Source organism: Lampetra planeri, chromosome 5 (assembly GCF_965212315.1).
Source record: "Lampetra planeri chromosome 5, kcLamPlan1.2.h2, whole genome shotgun sequence".
Classification (NCBI taxonomy): Eukaryota; Metazoa; Chordata; class Hyperoartia; order Petromyzontiformes; family Petromyzontidae; genus Lampetra; species Lampetra planeri.
The window spans coordinates 19092799-19114375 of record NC_136111.1 but is presented as its reverse complement, the minus strand read 5'-3'; the positions used below and the strand labels follow the sequence as shown (position 1 = coordinate 19114375).

Sequence of the window (21577 nt, the reverse complement as noted above, 5' to 3'; positions counted from 1 at the left end):
CTTGGCATCCTCATTGCTCAAAGACGAAGTCTGCAGTGCCCCTCTGCACGGTTCGTCTAAGTTGGCAGTCCCAGGCTAGTGATGGAAATTCCACATTTCTCAGGCGCGGTGATAGGCTGCCTATAGGATTACCACTGGTGACCCTTTCATACAAAAATTACATCCATTTGCAAATCTACTGCTGGATGATGGCCTCCGCTGTATGTAATGTTAGTTCAAGGGGATTGTTTGACCATACTTCACCATGTTGGTCAATATGGTTTCGATGAAAGTGGGGGGGGGGGGGGGGGGGGAGGTCGGGGCATGCCCCCCAGAACCGGTTAACATATCACTTGCCACTGATGTTAACCGTGAATATATAGATACAAAGATCCCCCGTATAGCCTTAACAGACTGTAGGGGCAAGTGCTGTTAGCGAGAACCTATGAAGGCCGGAACGGTACACGAAGGGGTGGGTGGCCAGCACCACGCCCGACCTCCTTGTTCTCCCCAGTGGCGATGTTTACACACCGCACCAGGTACTAATTTCAGGCTGAGTCGACCTAGGAGAGGCCCAGGACCGGTTCAGATAATCGTCACTGGTGTTGGCCGTGAGCGGGAATCGAACCCGGGTCGCCAGGTTCATAGCGCAGCGCGCTAACCGCTACACTACCGTTCCCCACATTGTTTGACCATACTTTTTCTACGTATAATACACACACACACTCACACATACTTGCTGCCTCTCAGTCCGACCCCGGCTGGGAGATCTCTCTTAGCCGCGTGCGGGTTACCCACACGGGACCTGCGCGACTCCCAACACGGCCGCTAAAAGCCCCGCTAAGAGTGGCGCTGGATCGACGCGCATGGGGGTGAGGGTCGGGGTTAGCGCCGGGGCCGGGGGTTGGGAGGCGAGGGCGGGTGGAGGGGGGGTCGTGGGGGGGGGGGGTAACGAGCGATTGAGAGCGCACGCCCGGCGGCTGTTGTTTTGAGAGCCCCCCTGGGTGGACTGAATTTGAGATGTAAATGACCCGGGCCCTTGGTGGTGGTGCCGTGCGGAGGCAGTTGGGGGAGGCAGTTGTCGTTGTGGTTTGGGTGGGGTGGGGTGGGGTGGGAGGGGGGGCAGTTGGGGGGCAGTTGGGGGGCAGTTGGGGGGCAGTTGGGGGGCAGTTGGGGGGCAGTTGTGGTTGTGGTGTGGTTTGGGTGGGGTGGGAGTGGGGGGCAGTTGGGGGGCAGTTGTGGTGTGCTTTAGGGGGGCAGTTGGAAGGCATTTGTGGTTAGGTGGTGGAGACAGTTGGGGCCAGTGGTGTGATGGGGATAGGAGGTCAGGAGGGTGAGCAGGCCGAAGGAGCAAATCAAGATGCATTCATACAGATATCGTGAGTCACGATATATCCACTGCTGGATGAACATCTCCCGAACCCATCGTCATGCCTCGCGGACCTACACACGATCCATCCGGCGGCCCGCTCGCACGAGCTCATTCTGTTGCTCCATCTCCGCAGTGGAGCGTCCTTTTCTAGTGCGTTTCCCTCCTTCGGCTGCCACTCTGCGGTCAGTAACGACCGCCGGGCCAGCGTCCTGCCCCAAGCCCCACTTGCGTCCTCAGTCTCACGTTGCCACGATAAATCTCCACCGGGAAGTTTTGACAGTGAGTGGCGCACCACCCCGCCCGTGTCAGGTGTCAGAGAATATCCCCCGTGGACATTTGAAATCAATTCGATAGCCTCTCATTAAACGCTGGGGTTGGGGGGGGGTTATACCTTTTGCGTCATCCGCAGAGTCACTTGTCAATCAAACGTGTTGCCAGTGCAGGAATTTAACCAAACAGGTCGCGCGTTCAAATCCTGGCTAGGGATTGACTCGGCCCATTATCCCTCTGGGGTCGGTAAAACGAGTACCGCTTTGCAGTGAAGTCAACAACGGTTCCCGACGACGGATCTGTTGTCTCGCAACGCCTCGGGGAGAAGTTTTATTTCCCCAGTAAAACCCCATCGAGCTAACAAGTCATTTTCTTTGTTGTAATGGAGAAAATCATTTAACAACCAAATTTGACAAGCCAGCCAGCATTGACCAGGCTTGAGATGCAAAGATACGGATGGGAGTGAGGGGGCGGGGGGGTCTGAGTGAAGGGAAGGGGGTGGGGGGAGGGGGTTAGTGGGTGGGTGGGAGTGGAGGGGGGTGGTGTAAGAGATGCATTTTTGACCGAGTAGGGAGACTCTGTCCTTAACAATGGTGGCCTCTGTCACCCGGCACGAGGGGGGGGGGGGGGGCGTGCCTATGGCCATCGCACACTGGGAGGTTTCACTGCCGACTGAGCACCTGCCAAGTGGCATTGGGGGGGAGGCGGAGGGGGGTGATAGCGGCAGTGGTGGTGAAGTTGCTGCCTGTAGGGAAACATTTACAGGTGCTCCACAACAGAACGATGCCGGCTATACTGGTCATCTTTATTTTTGGTGGTGGTGGTGGTGGTGGCGGTGGCGTTGTTGGTAATGGTGGCCGTAGTCGTGCTTGCGGTAGATGTCCAGTCGTAGTTTTTTTGTGGCTGTGGTGGTGGCATTGGCGATGGTGGTGGTGGCAATGATTGCCATGGTAGAACGAACCAGTGGCTGTGATGGTAACTGTGATCGAGGTGGCGCAATGACTGATGGTAACAATGGTGGTGGTGCCAGTGGTGGTGGTTGCGGTCGTGTTGCCAGCGGTCGTGGTGCCGGTAGTGGCGGTAGGGGAGCGGTAGTGTAGTGGTTAGCGCGCTGTGCTACGAACACGGCGACCCGAGTTCAATTCCCGCTCGCGGCCAACGCCAGTGAGGATTACCTAAACCGGTCCTGGACATCTTATAGGTCGACTCAGCCTCAAATGAGTACCTGTTGCGATATGTACATGTCGCAACTCTTCATGCGACTCCCGCTTAGTGCTGGCCACCAAACCCCCTCGTGTGTCCTGCCGGCCTTCACAGGTGCTACTCGCGAACAGCACTTGCCCCAACAGTCTGTTAAGGCTATACGGGGGACATTTGTCTTTTGGGGGTGGTAGGGAGTGGCGCTGGTAGTGGGGGGGGCTGGTGGGTGTAATGATGGAGATGTTTGAGCTGGGAGGGGGAGAGCGGGGGTGGGTGGGAGAGGGGGGGGGCTGGGATGTTCGATGGCCCCTTTGTGCGCTCCCCGCCGCCAACACAACGATATCTTTGTGCAATGTTTATGGGGCAGTGGTGCGTTCCGCCGTTTGTCCGGCTTTACGTTCCGGCGCGTGTGACCGTGCGCGAGTCGGCTCATTCAACCCCCCCCCCCACCGCTCCCCGCTGTCTACTGCCCCCCCCCCCCGACCTCTCCCTACCAACAGCCCCCACCCTCCCCCAAGTCGTCCTCCTTAGCCCCAACCCCCGGCTGCCATCGCGGCGGCCATCCCTTGATTAATTTTTTCGTCCCTTGTCTTTTTCTTTCTTCCGCAGACGACGAAGGGGACAACTTTTACGTCATCGATCACGGCGAGGTTGACGTGAGTCCACTCGGGGGGGGGCGGGTCGCGCCGGGGTCGACTATCCCCCCCAACCCCTGACCTCTGACCCCTGACCCCTGACCCCTGACCCGAACTATCGTCCCAACTCTAACCCTAACCTCAACCCTAAACCTAACCCTAACCCCTGACCCTGATCGTAATCCTAAATCTAACCCTCACCTCAGCGATAACCCTAATTACATTCCTAATTATGTAACCCTAACCAGAACCCTCACTCTAACCCTGACCCTAATCTCAACCCGAACCCTAAACATTCATTCGACTCGGCGTAACCCGATCGCTAACTCTGACCTTAATCAGTATCGTCGTCGTCAGCAGCAGCAGCAGCCAAGGCCTATCCACTGCTGGATAACGGCCTCCGCACGTTGTCGCTATCCCACACGGCCCTGCGATGCCACGATCCATCTCGCTGCCACGCGTGAGCCGAGCTCGTCGCTCCATCCCTCGGTGACCGTCTCCTGGCGTGCGTGCCTCCCTGCTTTGACTGCCATTCCGTCACTGGTCTCGTCCGTCCATGAACGAGATGGACACAGCGTCTCTGTTGTAAGCAAAAAAAAAACGAAGACTCTATCTCACACTAGCTCCTAGCGTAAATCCTCGGGTTCTTATCGTGAGGGTTTGTGTTGGAGAGAGAATTAATGTTCAGGGTCTTGAGGGAGGTTTGGGGTTGGTGTTCGCGTAAACAGGCTGCAAGTTGGGTTTGAGAGCAGTCACAAAGTAATTGGAGGTTAGAGTTGGGTTTATTGTGCGTGTCGGAGCTGATGATTGTGAATTGAGGGTCGGGTCGGGTTTGTGCTGGAATTCAAGTCCACGATTGCATTGGGGTTAGAGTCGGATTCATGTTTAGGGTTACAGTCAGGGGTGAGGCTTTCATTGTGTTCGTATGAAGCTGACGATCGCGCTTCGAGTTTCGGGTTGGCTTTGTCCTAGAATTGAAGTCGTGGCCTAGCCCAGGTGTCGACAACCAAACCACCACCACCACCAACAACAAGAAGAGCCATTTTTTTCCCGAAACACACCCTCAACATTTGAAGAGCCGCAACGCAACGTGGTGAATACGACACGGTGGGTCCTCAATAAATAACGGTGACGAAGCGGGAGTCGCTAGAAGAGCCACACGCGGCTCCGGAGCCGCAGGTTGCCGGACTGTGACGGACTTGCGATTAGAGTGCGTCTGCTGTGGCAGAACGAAGCGAGTCATTGTGATGTGAGCTAACGGGGTACCCAGTCGTGCCAAGAAATCTCCAGGACGGGGGCGGGAGATAGGATTGAATCGAACGCGGCGGAGTGAGTGTGAGAGACGCAGAGAGAGTGAGAGCGAGTGAGACCCGACCTTGGCCAAGGCGGTGGGTGGAAGGTGATGGGGGGGAGAGGCGGAGGGGGGAGAGAGAAATGAGGAGGAGGTGTGGGTTGGGGGGCATTGGAATGGAGGAGGAGTTTGAGACGCGAGATCCAAGCTGCTGCCCGCGATACGGACGCCGTTATCGGAATTCGGGCCTGGGAGTCTGGGATTGCATCACGTGTCCCACACTGTACCTGGCCTGCCAGTTTGGGGCCTAGGGGCATAGACCCTTTGCTATTGGAAGGCCCGTTTGTTTTACGTCAATTTACTAGCGGTGCGAACTCGGAGGGAGAGAGATATATTCACCACGGATAGCTTTCCATTGCGCGCACTCGCACGCACGCGCACGCACGCGCATGCACGCATCCATTAATGCCAAAAAGACAAAGGCCCCCCACCCCCCAACACTGTATAGCCTTAACAGACTGTTGGGGAAAGTGCCGTTAGTTAGTGTGAATGCCGGCACGGCACCAGGCCCCCATTGTCTCTCCCCAGTGGAAATATTTACACGCAGCGGCAGATATTCGATTTGGGCCGAGTCGACGATTCAGATATTCATCGGTGCTGGTACTGAGCGGTACCAACAGCGGTGCGCTAACCACCGTGCCACCACTCCCATCAACCTGTTGCGCTTGGTGGTCGCCCATGCAAGGGCTATCCACTCTCAACTCTGATTAGCTTTGGAGATCTGATGAGGTCCTAGATGATTTGGTCATTGGCTGAGAATGATGATAATGATGACAATTGGGATGAGTTAACCCTGGCTGGGATTCAAACTCATGACCTCACGATTGGAATGCGCTGCTTCTCTCTGTATAATTTTTGAAAGTGCAATAATTTTAAACTAATTACCTCTTCACTACGCTCATAACAGTCCACCAGGTGTCCCGTGAAGATGCATTAATGCAGGGTAGCAGCAGAACACATAGCCTGCTGCGACGGACCGAGCGAGTGAGCGAGAGGGTGAGGGGGTGAATGAGCAAGCGAGTCAGTCGGTGAATGAGTGGCCGAGCGAACGAATGAACGAGTGAGCGAGCGAACCTTTGAACAAGTGTGTGAGTGAGATGGTGAGTGAGCGAGCAAACGAATGAACAAGCGAGTCTTAGAACGAGTAAGTGAGTGAGCAAACGAGTGGGTGAGTGAGTGCGTGAGTGAGTGGGTGGGTGAGTGAATGAGCTAACGAGTAGGTGGGTGAATGAATGAATGAGCGAACGAGTGAGTGAGTGAACGAGTGGGTGAGTGCGTGAGCGAGCTAATGATCTAACGAGTGAGTGAACGAGTGAGTTAGCGAGCTAATGAGCTAACGAGTGGGTGAGCGAGTAAGTGAGTGGGCGGGTGAGTGAATGAGTGAATGAGCTAACGAGTAGGTGAGTGAGTGAGCGAGCCCTGCGCTGTTCGTCTCGCGCTGGAGTTGCTCCTCTGGCAGCCGAAATCCGAACTTTGCCAGGAATGCCTTTTTTTTATATCCACCGCAGTTTTCCCACTGCTTCCACTCTGAGCAGCACGGCAGGGCATAGCAACTCATACCGCATCCCATCATCACTGCGTCCCAGCACCACATCCCATCGTCACTGCGTCCCATCGTCACCGCGTCCCATGGTCACTGCGTCCCAGCACCACATCCCATCATCACCGCGTCCCATCATCGCCGCGTCCCATCATCGCGAATAGACGCACAACAACGTGGGCCCACACCTCAGCGAGAGGGCCACGGTGGCCAGGTTTTCATTACTTCGCCGGGTATACAGGAGGTCGTGGGTTTGATCCCGACGATGACGTCTGCTGTGTATTTGGAGTTTGTACGTTCTCTCTCCCCGTGGTCGCGTGGATTTTTCTCCAGGTCCTCCGGTTTTTTTCCCCTCCCACGTTTAGAATCAACATCACGCATTTAGAGTATTTGGCTACTGCTATACATTTGCACGTGATGATCGGCCACTTGGTTGCGCTGTCATTCGTGGCCGGGGCGGTTGTCGAAGAAAAGAGCTACATATCTCAGTGGGCCTTACCTGCTAAAATAAAAAATAGTTTTATTTTTGCTTTTCTCTGTTGGCCAGCACTGCAAATTCCTCGTTCTTATGAGGGAGGTGGGGCGAGGGTTAGACGGGCTATTAGACCGGGGGTGGAGGGGGGGAGGAGGTGGTAGTCTCTCCGTAGTACATCCACTGGGCACAGTTGCACCGCCCGACCGTTGTCACCCGCATCAGGGGCGGGCCGACAACGACGGCGGCGGTGGTGGCGGGGCAGCCGCGGTCAGCGCAAACAAAACAGAAAGCCCCGAGAACGGAACGGTGTCATCACAAAAGGGGTGAACGACGCAAATAAGGTGGGGGCGGGGGGGGGGCGGTGGGTGGGGAGGGGTAAGAATAGGAAGACATTTTGCTAATTACAGATTCATGAGCTGATAAGATTATGCAAGAGGTGGCAGGGGTGACTGATGGGGTGCTCATGCTAATGCCCATCGGTCGGAGCCAGCGAGCCACCACCGCTTGCTGGGATCGGGGCTCGGGCCCTGGGGACAGAGTGTCTCCCTCCCTCTCCCTCCTCTCTCTCGTCTCTCTCTCCTCGCTCTCTCTCTTTCCTCTCTCCCTTTCAACCTCAGGGGGCTCGTAATGGCTGTGTTATGGCGCCGAGCCAGCGCCTCTGATATCCCGACTTCAAATCCCAGACTTCCTCCGTCACACTAAGACAAAGATCCCCCCGTATCGCCTTCAACAGATTGTAGGGGCAAGTGCTGTTAGCGAGCAACAATGAAGGCTGGCACGGCACACGAGGGGGTCGGTGGCCAAAACCACGCCCGGCCGCCTTTGTATCTCCAGTGGCAATGTTTACACACTGCACCAGGTCCTCATTTGAGGCTAGGGGAGGCCCATGACCGGTTCGGATAATCATCACCGGTGTTGGCCGTGAACGGGAATCGAACTCGGGTCGCCAAGCCCCCTTTTTCTCAGTCCGCTGTTGGATGAGGGCCTCACCCTGCCCCCTCGCCCCCCCTCGCTGTGATGGTTGCGAACGGTTTATTTGACCATACTTCACCGTGCTGGTCAATGTGGGTTGGTGGAGGTGGGAAGCGTTCCACGTGAGATGAACCTGAGTGTAGCGAGTGTGGTGGTCTTGTGGCCTAGTCAATGATGACTGTCGCTGAGAAAGGCATGACGCTCTTTATTTTGCAAAGAAGGGTGCCCGCGGTGGCGAGATGTTAACTTCCTCGCCCAGTATGCAGGAGGTCGTGAGTTCGATCCCAACCCTGATGCTTGGTTATAGCTCAGTGGGCTTTATCTGGTAAAACAACGTAACGACGTTACGACACGGTTGAAAGCGACGATCGGAGCGGCAGCCAAAGAGATGGATCGCGGCACGGTGGCTAGGAGATGTTAAATACCTCGCCCGGTATGCACGAGGTCGTGGGTTCGATCCCGACCCTGACGCCTGCTGTATATTTGGAGTTCACATGTTCTCGCCGTGGTCGCGTGGATTTTTCTTCGTGTCTTCCCGTTTTTATCCTCCACATTTAAAATCGACGTGCATTCAGAGTATTTGACTTCTGCTATAGATTTGCGCACGATAAGCCACTTTGTTGATCTATCGTATTTGGCCAGGTCGCTTCTGAAAAGAGCTATATAGTTTAGTGGGCCTTACCTCGCAAAATAAAAAAGTTGAGTTTAAGTCGGTAAGCAGGGCGGAGAGAGAGATCGAATTCTGCCAAACGCGACGTACGTCTACTCCTCCGACGATTGTGCGCATGCACGTGCGTGTGTTGTGCAAGCGGGGCGATCGGGGCTGGAATGCGAGCGATTGTGTGACGTGACGCCGTGTGGCTGCTGCTGCTGCCGCTGCCAAAGCCGTGTGCGCGCGTAAACTTTTCATTCGCGTTATTGATGTCTGTGCAGATTTGATTTTCTTGGGCTCTGACCCAGGTGCGAGTCGGTGCCAGCCGTGGTGGAGGTCGTGGCAGTGGTTATGAGTGGATGGGTTGGTATGTTTTTGAAGGCTCTTTGCTGCGGATATTTTATTTTTCATCGATGGCACAAAGAGGGAGGTGATGACGATGACGACGATGAGAGTGGTCAATTTCGATGGGCTCATGAAAATCGGAATCTTACCTGCCCAAAAAAAGTACCGTGCGTGGTTATTGATCAATATTGATTCATTGATTAATATTGGTTCTTAAGGTTACGCTGTATACATGGATTCGCGTGTCTACAAATCTGGGGTGGAGCTCATCGCTAATCGTGGCTCTGCGTTCACCAGCGGTGGGAGGTCCGCATTGTGATGGTGGAAACCAGTCCTATCAACACAACGAGCATTTTTATATTATTTTACCAATGGCATGTTCACCCACTGAGTCTCGTGACTCTCTTTTAGGAGGGGCCCGATACACCACCTGTGCCCCCTACTGTGCCGCCTTGCGGGATTTAAGCTGGCCGGCGCTCTGCTCGTTGTTGTGAGCGTCGCTCCTCTGCTCTCCGCTGTTATTGCTGGAGGGCGACTGCCTCCAACTGCCCAGAAGCGTCCTTCATGAGCCTCCTCCACAGAGGCGTGACAGGGATGTCTTTTAGGCCCTACACTACAACACATTGTTGTCTCCAGGTAGTGCGGTGAAGGGATAGCTCCCTACCGGTCAACTGTGTTATGTATGCTATTGATCTTGTAATTGCTACTCACTCTTGAGTTGGAGGCCCTGTTGCTAAATCTGGAGCCTGCCACTAAGAGGTGGGGCCTCACCATCAGCCCCACCAAAACACCTAGCTGGGTATTTTATCTCATTAAACACTCCACCCTTTCAACTCTCGATGGAACGAGTTGTGGAGAGAGTGCAAGAGTTGCCATACTTTGGCAGTGGCTCGTTACCAGCTGCAGTTTGGCAACGGGGATCTCACTCGAGATCAATCGAGCGGCATTATATTTTCATCGGCCGCGTAACGCTCCGTGAAAGTTTCTTGGCCTGTTGTTCTGTACGGAGCTCCGGGTCTTCTCGGCCACGGTTATTCCCTCCCTTCTCTACGCTAGTGGAACGTGGACCCCCTTTTCAGGGACACCTGCGCCAGCTTCAAACATTCAGGCTGGCCCTGCCTACGATCCATTTTGAGTTTAACCAGACTGGATTGTGTGAGGAGCTCACACAAACAAAGATTACCCGTATCGCCTTTGCCAGACTGTTGGAGCAAGTGCTGTTAGTGAGTAGCACCTATGAAAGCTGGCATGGCGCATGAGGGGGTGGGTGGCCAGCACCACACTCGGCCGCCTTTGTCTCCCTAGTGGCGATGTTTACTATGCACTGCACCAGGTACTCCTTTGAGGCTGCATCGATCTAGGGGAGGCCCATGAACGGTTCAGATAATCGTCACTGGTGTTGGCCGTCAGCGGGAATCGAACTCGGGTTAGCGCGCTACGAACCACAGCACCACCGCTCTACATACGCATACACACACATAAACACGCGCGTACTCACACACACACAGGAATGAGGTCACACGGACCGTGTCAAGACCCAGATGGGGGCTGCTAGTTCTGAGTGACCGTGAGCAAGCGAGCGAGCGCGCGAAACCATTGCTGGGCGAGCGGTACAGCGGGCGAGCGAGTGAGCGAAGTTCGGCAAACGGGGAGTGGATGCCCGGGCAGTTTTTGGCGAGCGGGCATGCTGGCAGGCAAGCGTCCGGGCGAGCGGGCGAGCGGGCGAGCACGCCACCGTGACCGCCAGGCCCCCGGCGGTCATCGTGGGTCGCGGGATTCCATGACGAGACGTGGCGATGGAAAAGTGTGGTGTGTGTCTGTGTCTGTGTGTGTTAGCGCGGGTAATGCGGTGCCTCTTTTTCTGTGCGTGTTTTACGCAGACAGTGTTTAATGCGCCGCCTCTGTCATCGCGTATGTTGCTGCCAGGAGCTGCGTGCCTCTCGATCCGGCCCAGATTTTTTGTTATTCTGCACGATGGGACACGTTTCCCTGTCGCCGTCTCCTCCTTGGCTCAGTCCTCTCCTCCTCGCACGACCCTACGGTGGAATTCCGCTCCTTCACCTGTCGCTCCATCCTCATGCGAACCGACCCAAAGTTGCGAGTTGAAGGATCCGTCACAGCCCAACTCTGGCCATCATCATCGTCATCATAAACATCATCATCATCGTCATAAGCATCATCATCAGCACCCATTATCATCATCATCATCATTAACAACTTCATTACCATCATCGTCATGAACAACATCATCGTCATAAACAACATCATCATCCCTATCATCATCCCTATCATCATCCCTTAATGTATCAGTATATATCCCTCTTGTCAATCCACTGCTGGATGAAGGCCTCGCCACGTCACGTTGACGTGGGGGTTGTGTGACCATACTTCACCAGGCTGATCGGTGCCGGTTGGCGAAGGTGGGAGGGTGCCCAGGGCTGCTTCAGATATTTGCCACGGCTGGGAATCAAACTCCGGCCGCCATGTTCTCACAGCAGAGCCACAATCCACTGTGCCACCACTCCCCTCGTTATTATTCTTAACGCTTTCCAACTCGGGTTTCAAGCGTTCATGCAACAGCTGATCCCCGCCCATCCTTTAAAGGGGGGCGGGGGCGGGTGGGTTACGACCACGCTCGTAACGACCATCCAGAACTAATGACACTTTGGCGTAAAGTTGTGTCGTTTTTCGGGACTCGCCCTTTCAATTGCCAGAAGTCCTGGCCCCGGGCATTCCACGGCTGCTCTCCGAGCCTCGCGGTCTCATCGTGGCCGACGGTCGGATTAGGGGGTTCGGTGTGGGGAGGAGGCGAGCGGTGGTGGTGGGGGGGCCTAACGAACGCTCGCGGTGTCGAGCGCGCCTCGGAAGAGCCGCGTCGCGTAATCAGCGAGTGTGCGTCGTCGTCGTCTTTCTGTCTCGTCAAGCCATGGCCGTGAACCAAACGCCGCGAACTCGGCGAGTTCTTTTGGCAGACCACAAACCACTGTGGGCACGATTGATCTTTCTCTCACCTGGTGCTGCCGCTGCGATCTTCACCACCGAACACCCCCGCCCACGCCCCCCCGTTCTTGTTCTGCGGCTGCCTGCTTTGGCGTCACAGGCCGCAAGAGGCTCTTCTTAGAAACCGCGATGGGGCGGAGGGGCAGGGGAGGGGGTGATCATTATTTATTTATTTCCGTTGTTGTAGCTATCGGGTGACACGGTCCGGGTTCCCCTCTTGACAGCTGGGCGCGCTCCGCTGGGCGTGCTCCCAGTGGCGTCTGTGTTTCCATCGCAGCGTCCTGACAGGCGGGGGGACGGACGGGGCGCAAACCTCACTTTCGCGAGACGGCTCCATGCTGCCGCTGCCGCCGCCGCCACTACCGCCGCCGTTGCTATCTGCTGCTGCTGATGCCGTTTTTGATGCCGTCGCCTCTGATGCTTGCTGGGTCAAATGCGCTGCGAGTGATCGCGCTTTGCGCTTCGTGATAATGTGGGCTGCAGAATGGGTGCGAGTCTGTGGCGTGTCGTTATATTTCAGGGGAGCGGTAGCGTGGCGGTTAGCGCGCCGCACCACGAACCTGGAGACCCGAGTTCGATTCCCGCTCACGGCCGACACCAAGTGACGATTATCTGAACCGGTCATGGGCCTCTTCTAGGTCGACTCAGCCTCAAATGAGTAACTGGTGTTGTGTGCAAACATCGCCACTTGGGAGACAAAGGCGGCCGGGCGTGGTTCTGGCCACACCACCCCCTCGCGTGGCACGCTGGCCTTCATGGGTGTTCGCTAACAGCACTTGCCCCAACAGGGGATTTTTGTGCGTGCCTGTGCTTGCATCCGTCCGTCGGTCACTTTAAGCCGGTGTTCCTCACTAATTTCCAGAAGGGGAGCCAATTTCGCCAACTCTCAATGGTCGTATTGTCGGGGGAGGGCCGCACTACAGGCCACCAGAGGCCGCCGGTGGCCCCGCGGGCCTTGCAATGTAAGAACACTGCTTTAAGCATCGCACAATTGGGGAAAGCCACAGCCTTAATTCCAACTTTCCAGTGCACGCCTGGATAGTTGGAAAAAACAAAACGAGGTAACTCCCCCCCCCCTCCCCCGGTCCAGCTGAGAAGGGGGGGTCGGGGGTCCAAACGCTCGCGCGCTCCACACGCACACGAATTATAATCACTCCCGATGAAAAGAAAAACCACACAACAACAACAACAATCCACTGAGTGACGAGAAAAAAGGGAAATTCAGACGCAGAATGCCTTTCCGTAATTATCATCTCGGGTTTCCTCGCGCCTCCACTACCCCCACCCCACCTGCCCCCCCCCCAATGGGATAGTGATCGCGGCGGCAGACCACTTTGCACCTCACTTTGCGTAGCTTAAATGAGCCCGGGTGTCGAGCAATCTGAGTGAGCGCCGTCACGGACGCGGTTGGGGGTGGGGGGGGGCAGGTGGAGGGGGTTACGCAGAGGGAAACTTCTGTTGTGGCCACAGGCGCAGCAGAGTAACGGCAGTGACCCCCCCCCCCCCACAACCGCCGGCCCGACGGATTCTCTCACCTCTCGATCTCCTCGCTCGACCTGGCCACGCGTGAGCGCGCCTCCCGAGCGCCGCGCAGAATTACACCGCGGCCGACGGACAAGCAGGAGGAGAGGAGGAGACGCCACGGATCCGAGCGCGTGGGCTGGTTTAGAGACGTCGTCGCGTTGCCTGTTTGGCGCGTCGCAGAGCGGCAGCGGCGGTGTGGGGCAAGTGCTGTTAGCGAGCAGCACCTGTGAAGGCCGGTACGGCACACGAGGGGGTGGGTGGCCAGCACCACGCCCGGCCGCCTTTGTCTCCCTCGTGGCGATGTTTACACATCGCACCGGGTACTGAGTCGACCTAGGAGAGGCTCGGGACCGGTTCATATAATCGTCACTAGTGTTGGCTGTGAGTGGGAATCGAACGATAACCGCTACACTACACGCACACGTGCACACACACACGTGAGCCGCGGCCGTAATGCGGAGCTTCAAGGAGGGGTCTGGGCTATTCCGCTCCGCGTTGCTGCCCCTCTGCTCTGCCCTTCTAAAGCTTTTCAGACAATTCCATGGAGCTCACCGGGCATGCGACCTCTCACCCCGAGACCTGGGGTTAAACATGCAGCGCAACCTCACCCTAACCCTAGCTCTAACCCTAAATATGCATTGCAGCCTTACCCTGACCCTAGCTCAAACCCTAACTCTAACCCTAACCCTAACTCTAACCCTAACTCTAACCCTAACCCTAACCCTAACCCTGACCCTAGCTCAAACCCTAACTCTAACCCTAACTCTAACCCTAACCCTAACCCTAACTCTAACCCTAACTCTAACCCTAACCCTAACCCTAACTCTAACCCTAACTCTAACCCTAACCCTAACCCTAACCCTGACCCTAGCTCAAACCCTAACTCTAACCCTAACTCTAACCCTAACTAACCCTAGCTCTAACCTTAACCCTAGCTCAAACCCTAACTCTAACCCTAACTAACCCTAACTCTAACCCTAACCCGAGCTCTAACCCGAACCCTAGCTCTAACCCTAGCTCTAACCCTAGCTCTAACCCTAGCTCTAACCCTAGCTCTAACCCTAGCTCTAACCCTAGCTCTAACCCTAGCTCTAACCCTAGCTCTAACCCTAGCTCTAACCCTAGCTCTAACCCTAGCTCTAACCCTAGCTCTAACCCTAGCTCTAACCCTAGCTCTAACCCTAGCTCTAACCCTAGCTCTAACCCTAGCTCTAACCCTAGCTCTAACCCTAACTAACCCTAGCTCTAACCCTAGCTCTAACCCTAGCTCTAACCCTAACCCTAACCCTAGCTCTAACCCTAGCTCTAACCCTAACTCTAACTCTAACCCTAACTAACCCTAGCTCTAACCCTAGCTCAAACCCTAACTCTAACCCTAACTAACCCTAACTCTAACCCTAACCCGAGCTCTAACCCGAACCCTAGCTCTAACCCTAGCTCTAACCCTAGCTCTAACCCTAGCTCTAACCCTAGCTCTAACCCTAGCTCTAACCCTAGCTCTAACCCTAGCTCTAACCCTAACTAACCCTAGCTCTAACCCTAGCTCTAACCCTAGCTCTAAGCCTAGCTCTAACCCTAGCTCTAACCCTAGCTCTAACCCTAACTAACCCTAACTCTAACTCTAACCCTAACTAACCCTAGCTCTAACCCTAGCTCTAACCCTAGCTCTAACCCTAGCTCTAACCCTAGCTCTAACCCTAGCTCTAACCCTAACTAACCCTAGCTCTAACCCTAGCTCTAACCCTAGCTCTAGCCCTAGCTCGAACCCTAGCTCTAACCCTAACTAACCCTAGCTCTAACCCTAGCTCTAACCCTAGCTCTAGCCCTAGCTCTAACCCTAGCTCTAACCCTAGCTCTAACCCTAGCTCTAACCCTAGCTCTAACCCTAGCTCTAGCCCTAGCTCTAACCCTAGCTCTAACCCTAGCTCTAACCCTAGCTCTAACCCTAGCTCTAACCCTAACTAACCCTAACTCTAACTCTAACCCTAACTAACCCTAGCTCTAACCCTAGCTCTAACCCTAACTCTAACCCTAACTAACCCTAGCTCTAACCCTAACTAACCCTAGCTCTAACCCTGACACCAATGTCAACTGCTTGCTTCAGCGTGGGTGCGCAAACCAATCCTGTGCGTTCTAGCAGCGTCCACCCTGTGACGCCAACCACGAGGGTTCCTCTCTCGGCCCCAAGTCTCCAAACGAGAGCTCCATTACTCTTTGGTTCCTTCATAGATCACGACGTTTCGATCGCAACACAAGCGACCGTCTTCTCACCTGTGTTGCGATTTATTAATTTTCTATCTACGTGACTTTACCGAAAGAACCAAAAAGTATGGATTCCTGCAGTCACGAAAGCTTCAAATCAAGACTGAGAGCCCCCCTTCTTCGGGGTCACTCCTGGTTGAAGCCGCTCCCTTCACCCCTCCCCCAAGCGAGCCCCCTTCCTACCCCCCAAGTCTCTGCCATCACGGTCAAACTTCAATTCGGCCACGAGGCCTGGGGCCAGCGCCGCCTCCCCCACCGGACCGGCGAGGCTCCATCGTTTAGAGACCCTAGTGGTGGGCAGCGGCAATCACGGGGGATACGAGGAAGTGGGGGGGGGGGAGATGTCCGCTGATCACGATGAAAGGGGGCAGGTGTACCTCTGATCGTGGGATAGGATGGTGGGGTATGTAGCATTGATAATTGTTTTTTTTACCCTTTTATTTGGCAACAAAACTGACACCTTTTTTTACGAGGAGTCATGTTTGCATAGACCACAATACCTGCAGTCATACTGCAAGTAAAACACACAACTCTGATAATGTATGCACCGTCCTTGAAGTTGATTGGTCCACACCCGAGACAGCTTTCCTTAGAGCCTAGTCTCACATGGTGTTGGACCAGATGACGGCAAAAGGCGCACAACTCAAAGACAATGCACCATCAGAGTATGAGAGCTCGGGTAAGCATTTACACCATTGGTACCTCATTTGCCAGTAAAAAATATGATAATTGGTTTTTTACCCTATTATCTGGCAACAAAACTGACACCTTTTTTTTGTTTGCATTATGACTGCAGGTATTGTGGTCTATGCAAACATGACTCATCGTAAAAAGGTGTCAGTTTTGTTGCCAGATAAAAGGGTAAAAAAACAATTATCATATTTTTTACTGGCAAATGAGGTACCAATGGTGTATGTAGCATTGTCGGTAGCGAAGAGCCCATTGGCACAGCGAGGGCTCCGCTAACCTGTCAGCTGAAACCACCTCTCCGCTTGTTTTTGTCAAAGCTTGCGTAAAACAAAAATCCCGGCGAGTTTCACGGCCGCTGCTGCTGCTATTCCTGCTGCCTGCCGCCTCCACAGGTGTACGTGAAGAACGAGTGGGTGACCAACATCAGCGAGGGCGGCAGCTTCGGCGAGCTGGCGCTCATCTACGGCACGCCACGCGCCGCCACCGTCAAGGCCAAGACAGACCTCAAGCTGTGGGGCATCGACCGCGACAGCTACCGCCGCATCCTCATGGTGGGTCGCTCTGCTCGTCCGCGCAGTCATTGGGCCGGTCATCGGGTCAGCTATTGGACAGTTAATCGGCCAGTTGTAGAGTCGGTGATCATTAATTTGGTCCTTTATAGGGGCAGTTATAGGGGGGGCTGTTATCGGATTGGTAATCGGGGTCAGTTATTCGGTCTGTTATGGGTTGATTTATTTGATCAGTGCTAGGGTCAGTTATCGGATCAGTTATTGTATTGGTTACTTGGTTGGTTCTAGGGCTGGTTATCTGGTGATTCGCTGTGATGGGCCGCTCGGTGTGTGGGTCCAAAAAAAAGACAAAGATCCCCCGTATAGCCTAAACAGACTTTTGGGGCAAATGCTGTTAGCGAGTAGCACCTATGAAGGCCGGCAGGGCACACGTGGGGACGGGTGGCCAGCACCACGCCCGACCCCCTTTGTCTCCCCAGTGGCGATGTTTTAAACACACCGCACCAGGTACTCATTGGAGCCTGAGTCGACCTAGCGGAGGCCCAGGACCGGTTCATGTAATCGTCACCGGTGTTGGTGGCCGTGACAGCGGGAATCGAACTCGGGCCGTCGGGTTCGTAACGCGGCGCGCTGACCGCTGCGCCACCGCTCCCCACTGGGTGTTAGTTCATTCCCTCGGTTGTGCTCGGCTGCCGTAGATGATGACACAGCAGTCAAGATCACAAAACAACGCCGCATCCTTCACACAGACACACGCACACACCCTGTCTCTCCACGTCAACACTCAAGCTGTGCGTTACACATCCTGTCAGCCACACAGCCTTCTGGGTCGGAGTTCATAATTACAGCGGCATTGGTTCAGCACAAGCAAAACTCCCGACCGGTTTAGACATCCACTGTCTCATCAGCAGCCTCGTTGGATGCAAAACTACGTCATAGCTGAGGGCCCATTGTAAGGTAAGAGATCCTTGAAGGCAAAGACCTGTTTTTTTGACTGGATACCTGTGAAAAAGAGCTTCACAGCCCATCGGATTCCTCCAGCATGAATAAAAAAGATGATGCTCTCCTGTCGAGAGGGAGATGGGAGGAGGTGGAGGAGGAGGAGGGGAGGGGGGAGAGGTGGTGGATCTGGAATCGAGAGAAAACAATTTCAACCTGTGTCATACACTTGATGAAGACAAAAATTGTAATGTCGTTTCAAAGACAACCACAAAAATATCAATCAATAAAACGGGGGAGAACATGAAGGCCACGTCAAGTTGAGCCCTCGTTCTGGTAGTACGAGTTTGGTGCGAAATTCGACAACCCAGGGGGCACGGGGAGTGCGTGCATGGAGTGTGTATGTGTGTGTGTAGGAGGTGTGTGTAGGGTGTGTGTGTAGGATGTGTGTGTATCGAGGTGTGTGTGGGGTGAGTCCGGAAAAAACAACCCCCTACCTCCTTGTCGGTGTCGGACGGCAACGCTGTGGTGGGCAGTGCCGTGGGTGGGAGGGCCAATTTAGATTGGCCTTTCCCCTCATGGCGTTTGTAACCACCACAACGGCCAAATGGGGGCTCTGGATGGGTGCGAAGGGCTGGTAACCCCTCCACCTTCAATTAATTACCACCAAACCACGTTTGAAAAATTTAATTAAGCTTGTGCCGGAGGCTCCGGGGGGATAGGCGCTGATGACATCTCCTCGCCAAACCCCATTTGACGGAGCCAGGAGACTGAATCCTTACCCTCGGGGTTCCTCCAGAAACAACATAAAACCACTGCGGATGGCCACGTGGAATGTTCAAACGCTCACTGCGGAGACTAGGCTGCAACTCCTCTGTCGGGAGCTGGACCGATACCGCCTGGATCTCTGTGGTATTCAGGAGGTCCGGTGGTCCGGCTCTGGCTCCTGCCACCATGAGGGGTGGACAGTCCTCTACTCGGGGCAGGAGATTGCCAAAAACCACGGAGTGGCTCTTCCTCGGAACAAAAGAATGAAGGGGGTGTGGGAGCGTGGCGGTTAGGTGTGGGAAGCGGTAAGCCCCAGGCTACTTTGGGCTCACCTTCCCATCAACCAGAGGCGAGGACGAACATCCGTGGAGGGATGCAGGCAAGGCCGATGAGTCAGATGCCTTCTACGACCTCCTTTCACTTAAATGCCCGAGTTGGTCATGATGCTGGCACCTGGTCTGGAGTAATTGGAAGGCATGGACCAGATCAGCTCAATAACAATGGTAGTAGGCTGCTAGATTTTTGTGCAGCCCATGGGCTTGTGATTACCAACACGCTGTTCCAGCATCAGCGCATCCACACAACATCATGGTTGCATTCCGGGTCCAAGAAAGAACATCTGCTGGACTACATAGTGACGGAACAGCGGATGCAGGACCTGGCGTGGAGCTTATCTGCCCACTGACCATCGACTTGTCATTTGTAAGATGCGCCTGCCATTCTTCCACTCTGGTGGTGGGTGTACACCCAGGACCCATTCAAACCCATAGTGGCATGGTCTCAGCTAGCTGATGAAAGTTTCAAGCGAGAATTTCATCATCGCTTGCGGCTGGGATTGGCATCATCCCCCACTCCTCCAGATGTCGAGGGGAAATGGGCGAGGTTTAGGACTATGGCTCATGCATCTTCAATGGCTGCCTTGGGTACATGATCCAGGCCTCCCCAGAGACCCTGGCTGACAGAAGAGGTATTCAGGCTGGCTGAGAAAAAGCGACAGGCCCACTCTCATCGTTTACAGCATCCCACATCAGAGAATGAGGAGGCTTACCGCAGCCTTCGCTCGGAGGTTCGGAGAGCCGTGAGGCGCTGCAAGGATGGGTGGTGGTCACGGGTTGCTGAGGAGATGGAGTCTGCCTCAATGGCCCGCGATCACAAATCGCTTTTAAACTCATCAAAAAAGTAACCTTGTAATCCCTGTCACCTTGGGGTGCGACAGGGATATCCTCTGGCTCCCACATTATTTAACATTCTTCTTTGGTTCTTTTGGTAAAGTCACGTATAAAGATAAAATAATAAATTAAATAATAGCATACTACGACGTTTCGATTGCAACACAAGCAATCATCATGCAGTCACGAAAGCTCCAAAATTAAGATTGAACCACTTCTACGGGGAAATTTTAAGCTTATCTTTTTTCTCTCTCTCTGGTTTTTTGTTTTCTCTCTCTGCCTGGGTCCTCTCTTTGGAATTTTCACACTTAAATTCTAACTTAGAAATCTTTGAAATACGTAATCAACCGGGCTATGCGTTAATTGTGTGTTGACCGACTCTCTGTGTTGCATTACATTACATTTCGATATTTTACTAGGTTATTTAATTTTAGTGTGTCTTTCTCCTAATTTTCAAGCTTGCGTACCGTACCACGTCGTTGTCCACTCATTGACATGCTAATTTTTTCTCTGCCCCCTCCCTCTCTCCGCTCCCGCCCCCTCTCTATATTTAAAGCCCCGTCACAGAGACGACCTCTCTCTTTGTGCCGATACGTGTTCTCTCTCTGTGTATCTTTATGATGTCTGTCTGCTTATATGTCTGTCTATAGTTTTCTGGTTAGATTTTTGTTGCTATTTCTTTTATACCTGATGATGATTGCTTGTGTTGCAATCGAAACGTCGTAGTATGCTATTATTTAATTTATTATTTTATCTTTATACGTGACTTTACGGAAAGAACCAAAGAATAATTCCTGAAGTCACGAAAGCTCCAAAATTAAGATTATTTAACATCTTTTTCGACCACGTAGTACCGGAGGAATTTCCATCTGGTCCAGATACAATGGGAGGCTGATCGATGCCCGGGTGCGGTCAAGGGATGGCTCCCTATTGGTCTACCACGTTATGTATGCCAATGATCTGGTAATTGCTGCTCACTCAGAGGAGGAGTTGGAGGCGCTGCTGCTGAACCTGCAGCTTGCCACTGAGAGGGAGTGGCCTTGCCGTCGGCCCCACTAGGGCCTAAGCACCTGCCTGGGTGTTTTGTGCCATCGGACACTCCACCCCCACAACTCCCAATCAGTGATGGGGCAGTTGTGGAGAGAGTGGAGAGTTTCCCATACCTGGGCAGTGTGCTCATGACCGGCTCCGGTTTGACAGCAGAGGTCGCACTCCGAATCAGTCGAGCAGCATTATCTTTTCATCGGCTGCGTAACGCTGTGTGGAAGTTACCTGGTCTGTCGCTCCGCACGAAGCTTCAGGTCTTCTCGGCCACGGTTATTCCCTTCCTCTCTACACTTGCGAAACGTGGACCCCCTAATAGAGCATCTTCAACGGTTAAAAACATTTAGGCTTGCCGGCTTACGATTCATCCTGGGTTTAACCAGGCTGGATTGTGTGAGGAGCTCACAAATCCTTTAAAGATCTGGACAAAGTCCCATCGGTGAGCTCCTCCGGCATGCAAGGCTGCGTTGGCTGGGTCATATAGCCCGCATGCCCAGTCACCGCATGCCTAAACAGCTTTTGTTCGGCCAGATAGAGGGGGCTAAACGGGCGCGGCTTTGGCTGGAGAAAAGATGGAGTGATGTGTTACAGAAGGACGTGGAGCTGAGTGGACTTGCCGATGACTGGTACCAGCGGTGTCAAGATCGGCCTCTGTGGAGGAGGCTCGTAAAGGACGCTACTGGGTAGTTGGAGGCAGTCGCCCTCCAACAACAACGGAGGGTGGAGGAGCGACGCTCACAACAACGAGCAGAGCGCCGGGTGGCTAAAGCACAGCAAGTTGGCAGAGTAGGGGGCACAGGTGGTGCATCAGCCAGTCATCTCAGTCGATCGACCCGTGGCATCTGGGTCTGCCCTGTGACCTCCTGCCAGCGGGCGTTCGA

General features: G+C 54.2%; 1 protein-coding gene across 1 annotated transcript in view; it reads left to right on the top strand.

Annotated features, from left to right (window-relative positions):
* Positions 1-21577, top strand: part of LOC144719096 (cAMP-dependent protein kinase type I-beta regulatory subunit-like) — a 94827-nt gene that overhangs the window by 36581 nt on the left and 36669 nt on the right. The window contains exons 5-6 of the mRNA XM_078594913.1: positions 3431-3477; positions 16660-16818. Of these exons, the coding sequence (XP_078451039.1) occupies positions 3431-3477; positions 16660-16818 (206 nt within the window). The remainder of the gene's footprint in view (positions 1-3430; positions 3478-16659; positions 16819-21577) is intronic.